Source organism: Lottia gigantea (genome assembly GCF_000327385.1).
Source record: "Lottia gigantea unplaced genomic scaffold LOTGIsca_19, whole genome shotgun sequence".
NCBI classification, from domain to species: Eukaryota; Metazoa; Mollusca; class Gastropoda; family Lottiidae; genus Lottia; species Lottia gigantea.
Window position 1 is genome coordinate 1,094,299 of NW_008708358.1, and position 17,900 is coordinate 1,112,198.

The 17,900-nt window shown below is 34.5% G+C and overlaps 2 protein-coding genes across 2 annotated transcripts in view; both read left to right on the forward strand.

The window, feature by feature from the left end:
- Window positions 1-5,489: 5,489 nt before the first annotated feature.
- Window positions 5,490-11,095, forward strand: LOTGIDRAFT_159075 (hypothetical protein; the record flags this gene model as incomplete). Its single annotated transcript, XM_009052735.1, has 13 exons — window positions 5,490-5,538; window positions 5,706-5,875; window positions 6,400-6,499; window positions 6,937-7,154; window positions 7,559-7,723; window positions 8,230-8,326; window positions 8,689-8,780; window positions 8,950-9,076; window positions 9,290-9,394; window positions 9,811-9,919; window positions 10,218-10,365; window positions 10,708-10,800; window positions 11,048-11,095. The coding sequence occupies 13 exons, from the start codon at window positions 5,490-5,492 to the stop codon at window positions 11,093-11,095; spliced, it is 1,521 nt and encodes a 506-aa protein (XP_009050983.1).
- Window positions 11,096-12,922: 1,827 nt separating this feature from the next.
- Window positions 12,923-17,900, forward strand: part of LOTGIDRAFT_231368 (hypothetical protein) — a gene marked incomplete at its 5' end in the record, with an annotated part of 17,052 nt that continues 12,074 nt past the window's right edge. The window contains 4 exons of the mRNA XM_009052736.1: window positions 12,923-12,943; window positions 15,221-15,266; window positions 15,652-15,789; window positions 16,121-17,197. Coding sequence (XP_009050984.1) covers window positions 12,923-12,943; window positions 15,221-15,266; window positions 15,652-15,789; window positions 16,121-17,197 — 1,282 coding nt within the window. The remainder of the gene's footprint in view (window positions 12,944-15,220; window positions 15,267-15,651; window positions 15,790-16,120; window positions 17,198-17,900) is intronic.

Consider the following 17,900-nt stretch of genomic DNA (forward strand, 5'->3'; position numbering starts at 1 on the left):
TCGAATATTAGCAATGTCCTCTACGCACAATTGTTATAAGAAAGGTTCGTCTATGACCAGAATGTGAATTAAATAGAGCCAGCAACAAAATATGGACATGTTTTAACTTTTCAGAAAAAATATTTACTGAATGTAGCATGGTCCTCCTTAACAATGCACCCTCGTATAGCTAACCACTGAAAGCAAAAGTGAAACGGATGTGATGTCACCACCCTACCGATATGGCATCACAACCGTATATCACGTCTGAGGAACTCGTGCATGTAGCCTAGTGCCCGATAAGTCGGGCTAGTAATAAAGTGGGAATTCAATGCAAACCTAAAATTATGTTCGAGTTTGATAGATAGGGAGGCATCTTTACAATGTCAATCTGTAACGAACTTTGTCTTACACCTCGACTGCAATAGCCATATTTTTGTTACACGAAATGTAGCGATTTGATTAGATTGTACGCCAGCAAATACAGTCAATCAAAACAATTGACAGAAAAAATGTAAGAAAGGTGTCTATTAGAGTCAAGGTATAAGAGAAAGTTCGGAACGGCTTAACATTGAGAAGATGGGGTTCGTGAAAGTCCAGAATAATGTACTTTAATGACTAAGGATCAATGAAGATTAACAATTCAAAGGTTCCGCTAATACATATGTTAACAAGTATCCTTTATTCATGTATACAATGGATATGAAATCAATCTTCGACCAAATGTCAGATCCGTCAATTAATCAATGAAATCTATGAGAAATCATTACAATATTTGAATAATATTCTCCTAAAATACTATTCGTGTATCGTTAATCTGCATAAAAAATCGTAAGACATGTAAAACGCAAGTGACCTGTATAAAAGCCAAAACAGTACAACCGTAAAACAGCTAAAAAATCTGCATAAAATTCGTAGGGTACATAAAACAAGCGTGACCTTTTTCAGATTACTGTCGGCCTTTATTATGTTGGTAAGGCAGAAAGAGGTTGATGTCTTGATGGATTTTATACTCATTACCTCCGAATGCAAGATATTCCTATCCAGCTAGCATGCATATTTTTTTTTATTTCTGTGATCGAATTAAACCTTACTGGTGGAGTTCACCTCGATCTAGCTAGACTCCCTGACCTTGAAACAGCTACACAATATTCTCATCACTCAATTTGTTTGGTCGAACCTTTTTCTTTGAACCAATTAGATTCAGTGTTACAAAAGTATTGCGCCGCTGCTATATTCTGATGAAGTCGTCACATTTAGTGGCTTTCCCTTACTGTGTACCATGCTTTAACCCTGTATCAGTGGCTTCTGTTGAATAGTAAATTGTAGCCTATCAACCACCGTGGTATGTAAGTGGGAAGCGCAATGGGTATATTTATCCTTATTGTCGGAAATATTCTGAAGTAATCTAATCAAAATTAAACAAATTTTCGTTCCATCAAGTAGTTGCATCAAGGACTAGATGCTGGGTGACGTTCGTTTTCTTTGTGGATCAAAGTGAGTGCAGGGCCATGAACACGTCCTCTATTCCATCTGAGAGCGGTTTAGTCCCATTCCACTATCTCTATCAGAAATTAATTACGTACAGAGCAGCAAAAAACGTCTACGACTAACACTGCATCGGTTATCTTAAATCGGTTTATAAAGTTCTATGTTGCATCTAATGATCAAGCGAATAATTAAATAACCATAACCCTTCGACAGCCTCTCTTATTTGCTAGCTCTGTAATAATTTCTGTAAATAGCCACAAGTTTAAATTGTTGAAACTGAATGAAGAAACACGAAAAGGAAAAAAAGTCTCTTAGATCCTTGAAGCACGAAGTAAGTTTTAGGTTATATGATATAATGCAGATCTGATATCGTAGATTAGAAATGACAGATTAGAGAATTAAGTAGGCGTCAAATTGTCCCTTTTTATTCTTAAACAAATTACTCTCTTGATAGCATTAACTTTAAAGTGACTGTCTCTGTTGAAAGTATTAACTTTAAAAAACTGCCTCTGATGAAAGTATTAACTTTAGAGTGACTGTCTCTGTTGATAGTATTAACTTTAGAGTGACAGTCTCAGTTGAAAGTATCAACTTTAAAGTGACTATCTCTGTTGAAAGTATTAACTTTAGAGTGACTGTCTCTGTTGAAAGTATTAACTTTAGAGTGACTGTCTCTGTTGAAAGTATTAACTTTAGAGTGACTGTCTCTGTTGAAAGTATTAACTTTAAATTGACTATCTCTGTTGAAAGTATTAACTTTAGAGTGACTGTCTCTGTTGAAAGCATTAACTTTAAAGTGACAGTCCCTGTTGATAGCATTTGAATGAAACTGAAATTGGGCTAATGAAGACATAGATAGCGTATGTCAAAGCGGTGAAGATAGAACTAATGCGTTCAAAAATATTACGAACTAAAGTGTTGAGTGTGCGCTGAGCGAAAATCATCAGTTTCAACGTATCTACATAGGTAAAATACGATTCGAGGATAATTCGAACAATCCCCTCAAGATAAATCATATCCCAACGCAGTACTAATCACTTTAATGCATTTTATCTTAATTCTCTGCAGCATAGAAAATTCAATCATTATTGTTAAATAATTTTAATATTAATGGCCGAGCGAATTACAGGAAATTACAGGCAGAACTTTCATAGGAATCTATAAAAGACGGAAATAAATATATCACTTAAGAAATCTCGTGCCTATGAGAATTATTTATTGAGTTTATAAGACTTCAAATATCATCCTCACATTATCTTATATTTTATTCAAGAGTTCTGACTTGTGTAAGCTGAAAGTTTAAAAGGATAAAAAAAAGACAATAATTTAAAAAATGTCAGAGTGGAACAGTGATTTTAGTTAGAAATTGTTAAAGGGGGGTGAGGGTGTAGAGGAAGGTGATGTGTTAAATTCGCTATTTTTCTGAGATATATTTTGTATTCCAACCACTAAACCTTACCGACGCATCCAAAAAACCTAGTAAGCCTAATGACACCGACCCACTGTGTTCTATTTTTTGAAATTATTATAAATATATAGAAATAATATATAATATCAAGCTAGTTTTCTGTACAAAGCACTATATTTGTTTTTAAAAAAATTCCCTACAATACTCACTCCATAGATATCGGAATCAATAATCATGTGAACCTTTACGGTCTACTAGTATATCTCTGATGAAAAAAAACCCAAAACAAAAACAAAGTCGAAAAGAAGGAAGTAATTTAAAAAGACTTCGCAATAAAACATATTATTGCGGAACCAAAACACATTAATCTGCCCCCAAGCTCTTTGATGACTTCCGTAGATAAATTCTCTTTTGAGAAAAAATATGACAAAATATAATCTGACAGGAAGATTAACTTTAGAAATCCATTCTGTAAAAGATAAATTTCCTTGTTGGAACAAAACAAAACATTAAAAATCAATCCAGTATAGTATTACTTATCAGAACGTACATCAGACGTCAGATTCGCCTACGATTCGGGTTAGATCAAAATAGATTTCGTAGTCACATTTTTGCTATTACATTTTAGTATTGAATTAGAATGGAAGGTTAGAAGTCAAGATCTATATGCCTTCTTCCTGAAAGGCATGAGGTGAGTAGGGCCTACGCCGAATCACCAATATGACCTCTGACGCAATATTGAAATGATGCAAATAGAAGCCACATTATTCACCAACACCCACAAAATTTTTGGAAAATCTCGTTACAATCCCTGTATATATTCCCATCGCGCATACTTTTAGACTTTGTTTGTCATTGTTGTTGAGAAGATAACATGTAACCATCAGAATACAGAAGTTCATGACCTGGAAAATTACTTCAATTAAAGAGTGGAAGACAGGAAATTGGGGAAAACTCCCAAGTTTTAATTGGCTAATAAAGATTATCATTAATTGTGAACGAACACCGGCAGTTTCCTATTATTTTAATAGCCTGGAAAACTGTTGGAGAGTCGTAGAGCAAGACTTGTGTCCGTTCATTGAAGACACTCATTTGAACAGCAGATTAACAAGATGATCCTTTGTGCCGATGGTGGTTTTGCAATTGGAATTTGAGTATTGTCTAGGGTCCCAAGGGCCACTCCTTGTTATGATCGAAGGTGGTTCGTTTCAGAGAATTGCGAGACTAAGGGTGAGAAACAATAAGGGTGGGGAAATAGAGAACTCCGTGACGTCTCTTTCCAATGTTCCTCTGAACACATACCCCAAGAGTTTTTATTTAAATCATCGAAATAATAGAAAGACCTAATGATTGTTGCAACACTTAGGTACCTTCCATTACAATTACCAAATCATGCAAATTTGACCTGGAGCAAAAAAAGCGACCACTAAATCTTAAACTTTTCCTTTCGTGGATTCTAATTTCGGTCGGTTTGTTAAATCTGTTTGTGTCTTTCTTTCTTGTGCCTACAAGCGATACGTGTTGGGAACTCTACTGGAGTAATTGATTCAAGGGACAAGGGTTAAAGAAACAGATTTTGAAATGTCAGAACCGGAAACATTTAACACGTCCCTTCATAGTATAATCATTATTATCGTTGATTAACGTTCGAGATATTATTCTGATTAATGAGGAAGCAATGGCAGGATAAGAACGGAACTGGAAAATCAAGATAAAAGTCGTTGAATTAGGACTGAATATGACGTGACTGTCAGCTCAGAACCATTAATAAACGATAGTCATATAAGACTGGAAACGTGTTTTCATTCTGAACTGTCTTAGAGAACATATTGACTTCAAGGACAACAATCAATGAGCTATTATCTGGGGTTTTATCGTGTATTTCTCTAGCTTATTGTTCGCTTGAGATTGAAGACATATATCTATCATAAATAACACATGAAAAGGGATAAAGTGATATACATGTAGTCCTTTATATATCAGCTTTCCTTCGCAAGAGGCTACATGTGGCATACATAAACAAAACATAATTTATGGTATACTATTATATTTGATCCTTTTCCATAAATGCTACCTGAAATACATGACACGAACCTATCTTGCAGCTTCTTTGAGTGGAAACACTTACCACGAAGTTTGTGCTATCACTTTGAAACATATATTTAGCTCTACGGAAACTGCCGGTTAATGTCTTCTGAACTACAAACAAAAATTTGGTTTGCATTTTATGAAAATCTGTCAATACGACGACAATTGAAGGAAGCAATCAATACCTTTGAAATTATAATTGCCAATGTAACTGTTAAAGTATTGGTGGACTCAAATAGAAATTACTCCTATATACTATGATTATTACAGTTTTCAAACCTAAAATACTAAAATTCAATTTATAAAACTGTTTAAAGCATTATTTAGTCCCCGACGAGAGATCCCTAACATGACCGTACCATAACATTATAATATAGTAGTTATCTTTCTAGTGAAATTGAATCCCCTATTTTATTACATTGTTATCAGCAGTTTAAACTGAATAATTAATTAAGTAAGGGGCGGTGTTGAATAAATACCTATTGTTCAAGCAGGAATAGTGTTGACTTTATGACAGTTAAAGATGAACTGTATTTTAATATTTTCTGGTTTCCTATGTTCTTTAAACTTTGGTAAGTTTTTTTTTCAATACTTTCCTTACATTTTATGCAATGGAAATTACTTTATGACTTAGAAGCAACAATAATTGTCATTTTCTTCGCGTTTTCTTCATGGTAAGTTATAATTACGTTAAACTGTTGGATTCGGTAATTTCTTACATTTCCATATATCGTTACAGTAACAGTTGAAGGTTTATATAAAAGATGGTTACCTAATACTAATTTTGAAAACAGCGATAATTGGAATGTAGGTCGAGTACCGTGTGGTAGCGATGTAGTGAAGTTTTCTAATGGAGAATCGCTCAGTCCTACTGTTTACGTTCAGACTAATTCTACTATGAAGGAACTGGTGAGTCTGTGAGTAAGAGAGGCGGGCGAGGGTGTATGTGGGAATGTGAGGGGGGATCCAGGGAGCTAAATAGGGACCCGGTTTGTTCCACCCTCTTTCGATTTCTAATCACTGTACATAGGGAAATACATCACCTGTAGAGCGATAGAAATACCGATGTTCAGTAGTGTTCAATACATCACTTATAGAGCGATAGAAATACCGATGTTCAGTAGTGTTCAATACATCACTTATAGAGCGATAGAAATACCGATGTTCAGTAGTGTTCAATACATCACAAGTAGAGCGATTTAGAAAAAAGAAGACAGAATCTGAAAAATGTTTCAAATTCTGTTTTAATATTGCTACCAATCTTAAACCATTCTAAACTAGACAAAATATGAATAGCTAATTCTGATCCGAGTGACCGAAATCATTAAAATTCCACTCGACTAGCATTCCTATGAGTATATCATTTCTTCATACTAAGCTCTATGTAATCTAAGGGATCACAGATAAGCTTTATATTAGTTTTATTATTCCAGTGGCTGCCAATGAATGGAGAGATTATATTTGGAGCGAATTCAATCTTGAGTTTTACTGATAGTGTTCGTAATACCGAGCAATGTCCAGATGCAGAAGGGGGTATTTTTCTGTTCTTTTCTGTGTCAATTTTCAAGAAATATTTAAACGTACAATTATCTGCACTGTAACTCAATGACAGAACTTCCCTGCTTACAATCATGGTCATAAACACCTTTACTAAATGCCATTCAAAGATCATACAATCATGGTCACCGAGTCACAATCGATACGCAACAAATTTCTGTTTCCTGGAAGGTTATCCCAATTTCCGAACACCTTGTGTATCCGAACACTGTGACTTCAGTTTCAGAAGAGCTGTAGGCAATTTATATCACAAATTATTGTTATGTTTTGCATACCAGATCCCGCAATTCCATATAAACGCACTAACGTCTTCTAGAAAGTAAGGTATTAGCAATTCCCTAGTCTATCTCACACCCTGGTCAGCAGACTTCTCGATTCCGATAGTTGCAATTGAAGCTTTGGCCTTTTTTTAGAACTCGAGTTCATCCGAGGTCCAAAGGACTGGCTTGATCCTGACAACTGGTGTACGACAGCCACAGAAATGGGAGAATGTTTGAACACACCTCAACTAGAGTCGGAGCGGGTACCTGGAACGTATGACGATGTTATTTTTCCCACAGAAAAATCGTTCTTCGTCTATCTTGGTGTGAATCTAAATTATAAAGTAAAATCGTTGAAAATATCTGGAAGTGTGAGTATGAATTTTATCATTATTTTCATTGTCATCAGAAAGGGAGTATTACGTCCTACTTTTCTGCACTTTGTGGGCTAATGAAGACGGTGTCATCAGATAAAGTATGTCAACCAATCAGCAAGGTAGAACATTATGCAATGGTTCCCTTAGGAGGAAATATTTTATGATTTTGCAGGTTTGGTCAAAAGCGGGTAGTGAAAAGCAAAATAGACAGTCAGTAACTTGACAATGGATTTGGAAAGTTGCAGAAAAAACTTTTGATTGCGGTCCCATAGTCCGGGGGAAAAGTTATTTACATCCAAATGATCCATAATATAACAGCAGATTCGTGAGCAATTTCCAGTATAAATTTACTCTTATTTTGGTTTTAATGATTTGGATATTTAATTCTTTGATTACAGAGTTTAACTACGAGTTCATTTTCAACGTTTGCTAAAAGTGCTGAAGGAACGAGGATGTTTCCACCGCCTCAGCTTGGAGCTGGTACTCAGTCTACTGTCACCGTTACTAGATCGACCTGTAGAACCCCGAAGTCTGGTTGCTCTTATGGTAATGATCAACCTCAGGTACTGTATTACTTTAATGATAGAATGTTTATGCTGGTCTATTTTTCATTTGCATACTTATTGTCGGATGTATTACGTTAAAATGGAAAATAAGGCAAATTCTGCAATAATAATAATGTCATAATTTCTTTATCGACAATTTGATTTTATCAATAAATCATGATTATACATTTTATAAGGGCATCGGCGCTTCGAATTTATTTGTCCGATGTGAACAATGGCCAAGGGAATCTATTAGATGCAACTGAAAAACTTACTGAATAACCCAAAAGTATAATATAATCTTCATTATCATTGTGCAGTCATAAAATCTAAATGTCCAACCACTTTGATGTAAGCTATTTGAATCTTGAGGCAGCAATGTATATTTTATCAGTACCTAACCAGTCCTGTTGATTATTAGTGATACATGATAATCTTGCCAATCGTTCCTCAGTGGTCACAATAAAATATTAGTATTACACGGTTATGTCCCTTGTAACATTCTTTGTCCTGTTTTGCTGTAGATATTGGATGAAATCTGTAAGATATATCAAGATAGATGTGAACGCGCTAGATGTAAATCTGCATTAACTCCCCTTGGTGCCTGCTGCTCCGTCTGTGGTAAGTGTTGAAAATATTTGGTATATTTTAGAGATAAATCTCAATTATCTCCCTTTTCCCTTTTTGAAATGAATGTATTGTATTAGAATCAACGTTCTGATTCAAATTCACCCAGCAGATATCATTGACTATCTGATTCCAATGTCAGATGCTAGATTTTGAGATTTCTGAAATAAATTGCAGTACACAACAATGTCACATCGTATCACATTTTAACAATAGACTGGACATTCGTTAAAAAAGAAATGTTGAACTTTTTGGACTTTGTACTACACATTTGAAGCTTTTTGTCCCATCAAAAGTTGACATCTGGCACTTTTCGGAGACGGTTTCGGTTTACATAATGAAATGTTTTGTTCCAGGTGCTACTTTTAATGTTAAAATCGATACTGGCTTCAATATCACCGAATTGAAAGAAATTTTACAATCACAATTTCTGTCACCAACACCTAAGGTAATTTCACCCTTTCAGAAACAGAAACCATATAATTATCTTCCACCTTTTTATCTCTTTAAAGCAGCATTATAACTGTCAGCTCAGTACCAACAGCTCTTCAATTTAATTCCGAAACACTTTTCAACATAAGATACTGCTGTTAATTTGCCCCTGTTTCTGAATTCAGATAGTTCCAGATGTACTGGTGTCACGAATGAGTGTAGATGATAACCTGGTACAGATCGTAATGAAAGACAAAACTGGTGAAACAAGCTCCAAAATAGCCAAGACTATAAAGGCTGATATGGACAAAGGTAGATAACTCGCTTTTAGTTGACATGCACGTGCAACGAACATAAAATGAAGTTTTTTGTGCAAAGATGGACGGCTATCGGCCAAATATATATTTCCAGTTCAGCAGGATTGACCTACGATTTCCGACTTTCTATGGATCTATAACTTGCAGCACAGACTTTTCCTTTCTTATTACATGTCGATATTTGTATTATTGACGGTATCGTTTCCAGATCTATCAAATGGCGGACATAAGTACGCTATTTCGGTGGTGTCCCTAGCTGTTTCTGGTTCGGCTACATCCGGTCCTGGTTCAACGTCTGCCCATACTGGCGGAGGTACGTATTGATGTTGACGTCTAGATGCATTATTGCCATCCTCGGGTTTTAATTTCAATCAAGTTTTATAAGTGGTATTGGCGAGAATGGAGGTAATAAGCATGTGTCGATCGCAACGTACTTTGCGTTGTTCAGGATCCTTTTCTCATTACCCCAGTCGACCCAACTATACAGGCACAGGTAATCTCAAAAGAACGAAGCCAAATAATAGGTGGTAATAATGGCCCTTTTACAATATGGTTGTTTCCGCTTGTTTTTTGAATGCAATTACTCTATATTGATAGGTACATGCTAATCAGGGGCATTGGACCTTTACTGATTAAATGATTTTGCACGGACATCAAGGGCAATAATTATGCAATTTAAATATAAGTGTAAAAGTCAATGGCAATAACTCTGTATATATGAAATTATAGGCAATTTAAGTGGTGGTTCTGTTGCTGCTATAATACTGATTGTAGTAATCATTATACCATTGATATGTTTAGTTGGTTTCTATATGTGGTCTCGACATCATAATAGCAGGTATGTTTTACTTAATTACTATACAAACACTTGAAAAATTGGGTTCTAATATTTTGTACATTTATACTGACAAAGCTATATGAAAAGTGATATCTTTCGGTGTAAAGAGGTCCCGTCCCATGAAATGATCTCTTACACAAACTCGCATGTAAAGGGTTTGGTTTAGGGATAACTTAACCAAATTTTGCTGTGCGTTATCCAAGATTTTAGTCCATGTGAATTTTGGTACCATAGTTTTCTTCTTTAAACGAAAATACATTTCTTACATAAGTATTGTAATATGTGATGTATTTTGTAGAAACGTTGTTACGACTCAAGTTGATAAAGTGTTGAACAATATCCAGTCAATAAGACGCAGAGCTGATGATCGTGCCCAGTTAACAATGACAGAATTAGGCCCTGTACAGACATCTTTTGCAAATGAGATGTATGGTGCTCCTTTAGATGTAAGTACTGTTAAAGAAATATAGCCCCACACAGTTCCCCAGTCCTACCTCTATCTTAGATTATTTTAAACCTATTTTAATCTCTGATACGCTAAATGGCTATCTAACATTTGTGTGTGCAACGGTGTCATTTACGGCTTCTTTTTTTATTTTTTTTTACATCATTCCAATTTCCCGTCTGATGTCTCCGAATGGAATGCTTAACTGAATATGTAGTCACTTTCGCAAAAGCAAAAACAAAAACCCCTGAAAATCGATGTTATCAGTGGTGCTGATACAAGTATTTTATGTTTAGAAAACTTCTTTAAATCGTCGAATTAATTTCTTGTGTTATTTTTGCAGGATATGAATATTCAGGATTTTAATTTGTCTTTATCAGAAACTCAACCATCTTTCGATAGAAGTGGCTTTGATAATCCACTTTATGGCTCTAAGGTAAATGGATTTCAAAGCTTGATATATTTTTAGACTTAATTCGGTCTAATCTGCCTCCGACCTCTTGATTTAATGATAACGATACTAATAAAGACGCAAATAAGAATCCAAACCTTAGACGTTGAATAAAACTTTAATCAGTGATTGATGTGCCAAATGTCATTTACAGACATCATTCATACAGTCTATCCTTGATATTCTGACTCCATTATATATATAAAGTTACAGCTTCTTCTTCTCTTTATAGGAATTACCAAGTTTGTATGGTGACCCTTCCAGTGGTAGTAAATTATAATGACCATGATCAACTATATGGTGACAGTTGATTGATGTTACCAATGCAACCTGAATACATCTTGATAATAATTTCAATATTGTAAACTTTGTAATGAAACTCAGTGTATATAGAATTGTGTCACTTTTTGAATGTGATCTCTAACCTGAAATATCACTTAAGGGATTATATCTGCATTGTATTCTGAACTTGAGGCAATGTCTTACAAAAGGCAGAATGCACAGTTAGTAAAAGTCTACGGAATCAAAATGGGTAATTTGGGGTGACATGAAAAATTTGGCAGAGTTACGGCTTGTGTGAGGAGTAATGGATAACATGTGAGAGCCATGAAATAATACCAGAAACAGTCGAATTTGGTTTTGGTGTATTTGCTATACATGATCAAAATACAAAATACGTCAAGCGGAAAATCACAATGATTAAAATAATAGCTAATAAACTTCCAAAATACGTATAGTTGTATATGAGTTAGAAAACCAACCTTTTTTTAGTCCCCTTCACCATTCATAGCATCAGCTAGAATCAGACCCTCCCTTCCTCGAAATCTGATAAAGTTGTAAAATGTTTTTTTTTTTCAATTTATAAACCCAACTGCAACCCATATCATAATGGTTAAACGACAAAATTTCGGGGTGTGGTAAATAAGTTTTGTCAATACGGAAGTCTGGTTGTAACAATGTGATCGATGATATGACGGTGAAGGTGTTTGCTCGATAAATGAATGAAAGTAAGAACAATCCTAGTTTATATAGCATTCTATTTCTGATCAAAAATAATAGATACATCTTTTAATGTCTTTAACTCCACTCGTCATAGTCATACATCATAATTATAATTGCATATTAAAATTGGTTTAGAGACACGTTGTTGACAAATATTCAGCATAAATATTAAATTATTGTATTTTTGGACCAAAATATATTCGAATATACAGTTTACGTTTCTTCCATCCATCACAAAATTGATGTTGATTTGTTATGCTATGCTTGGTGACAAATTTTGGACACAAAGCTCTAATTCTATTTTGTCTTATGATCAACGATGTTAGGAAATTCTGAAATCCATTACATTAAATTGATATAGATTTCCTTAGATATATTTGTACAGAAAAGTCGCATCATTGACTGCGAAAACACACCAAACCCCACACAATCCAATCAATTCATAACTTAATTCGACCCATTCATTGGCTTTAATTCCGCCAATGTTTTGCATCTATGAATACATGTGGTGGAGATCAAATATACCATCAAATGTTCTCACGAGATACTCGATGACGTCAGAAACACCACTCGAGTAATGAAACATATAAATCGTAAACACCATATCCCAAACTTTACAATACAAATACTGCAGTATCTTGTATCTCCACAACGTGTCTCCTATGAAGTCGAGATTGGGTGAAAAGCTACCCTAATTCACGTTGATAGCAGAGCGTGAGGACATGAATAACTTTTTTCGGTAACTGATACAAAAAACGTCTAAAAGGGTCGAGTTATGTTAAGGGTGAGGCCAAGGCGTTGTCTATATTGAGGATGTTCGGATATTAATAACTATTTGGAACTTGTTATACCACTTCTCCAGCTACATCTGTGTTTTAAAAACTTAAGTCTCCCATCACGAACATATTTTAAATTTTCCTGTTTGTTTTTCGAAATAACAAAGGGAATTGAAAAGAAAGAGCTTGCTAAGATATAAAACTGAATAGTATATAAGAAACAGGAAAGTGTATGTTTCATAAATGATAATATATGAGTTAAATACTAAAAGGATTTTTATTGTGAAAAGAAATTTGTTTTACTGCCCTCTGTGGTACCAATATTCAAGATGGTTTTATTTTCATTTCACGTAAGTTTTTCATTTCTTTTTTGTTTTGGCGTAAATGTGCTCAACTACCAATTGCGACTCATCAAAAGACTCATGTACATGATGGTAAGGATAAAGTTTTGTACGGTTAAAAGGTTGGAAGATGGGCTGAATATTTCATAAAGCTAGAATGACGAATTTAAATTCTATTTGAAAATTGAAAACGATCCAATATACTAAATTGTTAACTGTGAAGTCGCAGATCACGAGATTAGAAGAAAGTCAATAAATGTTTTAAAAGTGCCCCTGTTGTCCAGCAATTTGGTCATTTTACGCGCGTATCACATTTTACGGTAATTTTAAACATTAATTCTCAACCGACTTTAGCTTGTAGACCTTGGGCAAAATACTTCTTCTTTTCAATCGTTTTGTGGGACGTAATTTTAAATGAGCCCCTATTGTCCAGCAATTTGGTCATTTTACGCGCGTATCACATTTTACGGTCATTTTAAACATTAATTCTCAACTGACTTTAGATTGTAGACCTTGGGCAAAATACTTCTTCTTTTCCATCGTTTTGTGGGACGTAATTTTAAATGGATTATGGCAAAGTAATTTAAGGCTTGTTTTCTTGCAAGTACGAAATCGCCCACTCTTTCGAAACACCTCTTTTTTCTCTGTTATTGAATTGACCACACGGTTATTTTACTGATTGATTAGACACCCTTTTTCAGCTTACACTGTTACTTTGCTATAATATTATTATGAATAGATTTTTGTTGCTAAAAATTAAAGACATTTTATTAATTCCATTTGTGTTTATAAAGTATGATTGTAGGTAAAATTTCACATTTAACATTTTAGCAAATTTGCGGTATATCGCTGATCTGTGCCCCAGTGCACAATTATAGAAATTTGTTATATCAATAAGGAAATAATTTACAAGATAAAAAACAGTCAATGATAAGTGTCTTTGGGTATATTATTGACAAATTAATATTACGTCATTAAAACGTTACAATTTGCCTTGAATGAAACTTTTGATTAAAAACATAAAACAGTTATATTGAGACGAATTTTAACAATTTCCGTAAAATCGCTTTGAATATATTGAACTATTCTTTAATTGAATTTTTATTGTATCACTTTTTTTTTATCAGACACATAGGAAATGAAATAAATGGAGTTTTACGTCCATTACGTAAGTTTCTGCACTAAGTTCAAGTCCTTTAAAAATTCAAAGATGTTGATAGAATTTGATCTATTGAAAAAACAATTTCAAATTAAATTCAAAGAGAATGTTTGAGAATAAAAAAAAATAAAAAAAAAAATAAAAAAAAGACTAAAAAGAAATTGAGTTCAAATTGCCCGAAGCTAAGTAAAATACATCACTATAATGACAAGTGTAACAATCGACATATTTTAATTATATAGCATTGTTTCAATGTATGTCATGAGGTATAAAACAATCCCTACGGAGGTTTTGACGGTACCCCCAAATCTGCCATGAATAATAAGCCCCCCCCCCCCCCACCCCCCAAATAAAAACAAAAAAATGAATAAATAAATAAACAATATAAGGGAGGGGTGAGCCAGGGAACTCACCTGTTACCAATGCTATTGGGGGTCGTTATTGATAATCTGTAGAAAACGCAATTTGTGTTTCCACTGAGTAAGAAGAAAATGAATATTTGTTGATATAGTTGAATACAGAGAAAGGTTTTATCTTTGTGGCATTCTGATATTAGTACTATGTATTTTTGTAATAAATATAACACTTTCCCTATGAATAATTACAATGTATAATCATTTATAAGAAATATCTACCTTTCGTTTCATTTTGTAATTTTTGTAATTTTGTTTCTTTTTCAAATGTAACATTCGTTGTATAACGCCTAAAATGGGTGTATTTGATACAACTTATCTCATCAATCAATTTACTGACAACCTGAATACATAGTCACTAGATCATTGGTGTTGAAATTAACAAATTTGCTGGTGTTTGGCTATTAGGTTTATCTTCCAATTTAATTGATTGATTGTATTCAGTTACTTATCTTAATAAAAAAAATCGCTGTCCAAAATCGAACACGTCTTTTGGTTTGCAGGATTGTACAGCAAGATTATTCTAGCCATATATCTCCATACCCTCTAGAACAGTTATCCAACGATCCAACGTAGATACCAGAACTCTTCAAACATGACAGGTTAACAAGTATAGAGGCCAGACAGGGCACTAGGTGCACTGAAATTAAGCATAACGTATAAATATACCTATAGTTGTCTTGTAAAATATATGAACACTATTATATTTTACAGATTTGTATCGCTATAACAATGGCCATCACACCGGTATTCACAAAAAGTAAGTAGAATTCTGCCCATAGCACCTTTAAGATATCAAATGGTTTTATATAAGCTTTAAAGCTTGTTTCCAAAACCATATGTTTATCTATATGTATATTGTAATATTTGTAATTCTTGAATAAATATTGTTTACAAAAAAAAAAAAAAAAAGATATCAAATTACGAATATAAAGGATGACTTATTGTACTTAGACAATATTCTTTAGTAACCAAGTGAATCTTTTTATTCTTTTCACTGTTATAAATAACGCGATCATTTTGACACAAGTGCTTATTTGTTTTTTTTTTCAAAGAAAATAGTCAACATATACTAATTTGTCACAAAACTGCTTCCTATTATGTAATCACTGCAATAATGTGAACGTTTGACTTCTTAATTCCAGATATATTTGATATGTGTTCTTCCCATTCTGATTGTCCGGCAGTTTCATCGTGTAAACCAAACAGCTGTAAAGGATATGTTTGTTTGTGTGATCCGGAAACGGGCCTAATTACCTTTATACTGGATGCAAGAAAGGTAGGTGGGAAAATCATTAAAACCTTGTGGGCTACAAGCAGTGAGTAATTAGCAAAAAAAAAAAAGCGTCAACCAATCAAGCAAACTTTTCGGATCGAACAGGTATTTACAACATTCCGGTAAAGTGCGTAAGTTGCTGCAAAAATATTAAACGTTTTACGATCATCCTACATCATTTTTACGAGTGTTTCACAAAAAAACTTACAAAAGGTATGTGGTTACTTTTCTTGGGCAGATCCAAAATCAGAAGATACACGCAGACTAGTAAATATTCCAAAACTATTCACATCTGGTTAGAAACTTTTCTCCTTAAAATCCACATTTTATATTTTCAGTTTCTTTCGTCGGCGAGTCGTGTACCACGGCAATCGATTGTCCGTATTTATCATTCTGCAACACTAATAATAAATGCGAATGTTATGCAACTGTAAGGGCAACTTCTACTAATAGACCACACTGTGTGCTTCCAACGAGTAAAGCTGTAGGTGAAAATTGCTCACAAACAATCCAATGTCCTCGATTTTCTGTGTGTACAAATTCTAAGTGTGTTTGTGATAAAGGCTACAGAAAAAAGACTGACGCTGAGTATTGGAGCAATTCCTTAGAAACAGATGAATGTATTAAAAATGACTTTTCTTTGGGTACGTTTTTCTTTTTCACCAAAAACAACACAACGGAATGCAATATCGAGTCTTTTTATACCAGTGTCATAAAACTTTCTCAAATACATGCTTTACCTTTTCATAATGTGAAACATTCCCTTAAAACTACTTCAAAAGATAGTTTAGGATTGAACTGGAAATTACCTCTTAGGCACTCTTACAGGGTAACATTTCCCCTTTTCTTTCCAGATATGTGTGGTTCTCTGACAATAGCGATACCATCGGCTCTTTTTATTCCCCCATCAAGTACAGTAGAGTCTATCAGTAGCATTCCAGTTTCATCAATAGACGTCTCCACCGTATTCCAAGACGTGGTTTCAACCATTGAAAGTACGTCTTCTGTGTCACAGTATACGTATAGAATCCCGTCAGCAGCGGTTGAAACATCATATGATTATCAACAATTGAATTCGCTGGTTGAAGACAGTTCCACAGCAGTAGCCATCGATCCCTCTACATCCGTACCGGTCGAATCGTCGAGCCAGAGCTTAGTGGCAGTGGAATCGACTAATGTAGCTACGAGTGAGACCACTTTCTTAGATTCATCGTCAAGTTACATCACAAGTGTTGCAGATATAGATACATCAGCAATGTTAGCGTCTATTGAGTCATCAGTAGTGTCCAGTAGTCAGATATTAGAGGCTTCAGGCACATCATCTCCAGCGTTAACTGCCAGTAATATGGGAACAACGGTAGTGGTATCATCGGTAATTGGAACATCGGTAATTGGTTTAACTTCATATCCCTCAAGTAAATTAGGACTACCTGTTAAATCTACTGCTGCATTTCAAAACTTATCCATGACTCCATCGGCTTCAACACTCTCCATTTCACTGTCACAAAGTATATATTCATCATCTTTAGTGTCACCATCAATTATCATTTTAACAAGCACATCACAACCAACTGAAAGAGTAACTCCAACACTACTATTAGATACGATGACAACCTCGCTGCCAATTTCATCAAGCACATCGTCGTTGATCACAAATGGTCCAGCATATACAACAACAAATCCACCCAGTCCCCCTGTATCATCCACAGGAATCATAAACCCAATGAGCATTGCAATGTCTTCAAAATTATATCCGATAAAACAAAGCTCAAGCTCAGTGTCAAACGTAGTAAATTCAATCGAGCCTACATCATCAACTTTAAGAGTGCAGTTACATTCGCCTTTAAACTCTTTAGAATCAAGCTTTAATACATTTGTTTCAAGCAACATAAATAACTTCGAAACGCCTTTAATATCCCATATCGCACAGTCGACAATAATGCCCTTTTTAAGTTTAGAAGACATAATAAAAGCAAAACTTGTAGCAATGATAACAAAATCGACGTCTATACAGCCAGCACCAAGCTCACCAATCTTCACAACAAATTCACCCAACATCACACCAAGCATTTCCACCATCACACAAAGCTCCTCCGCAATTACACCAATCTCATCCGC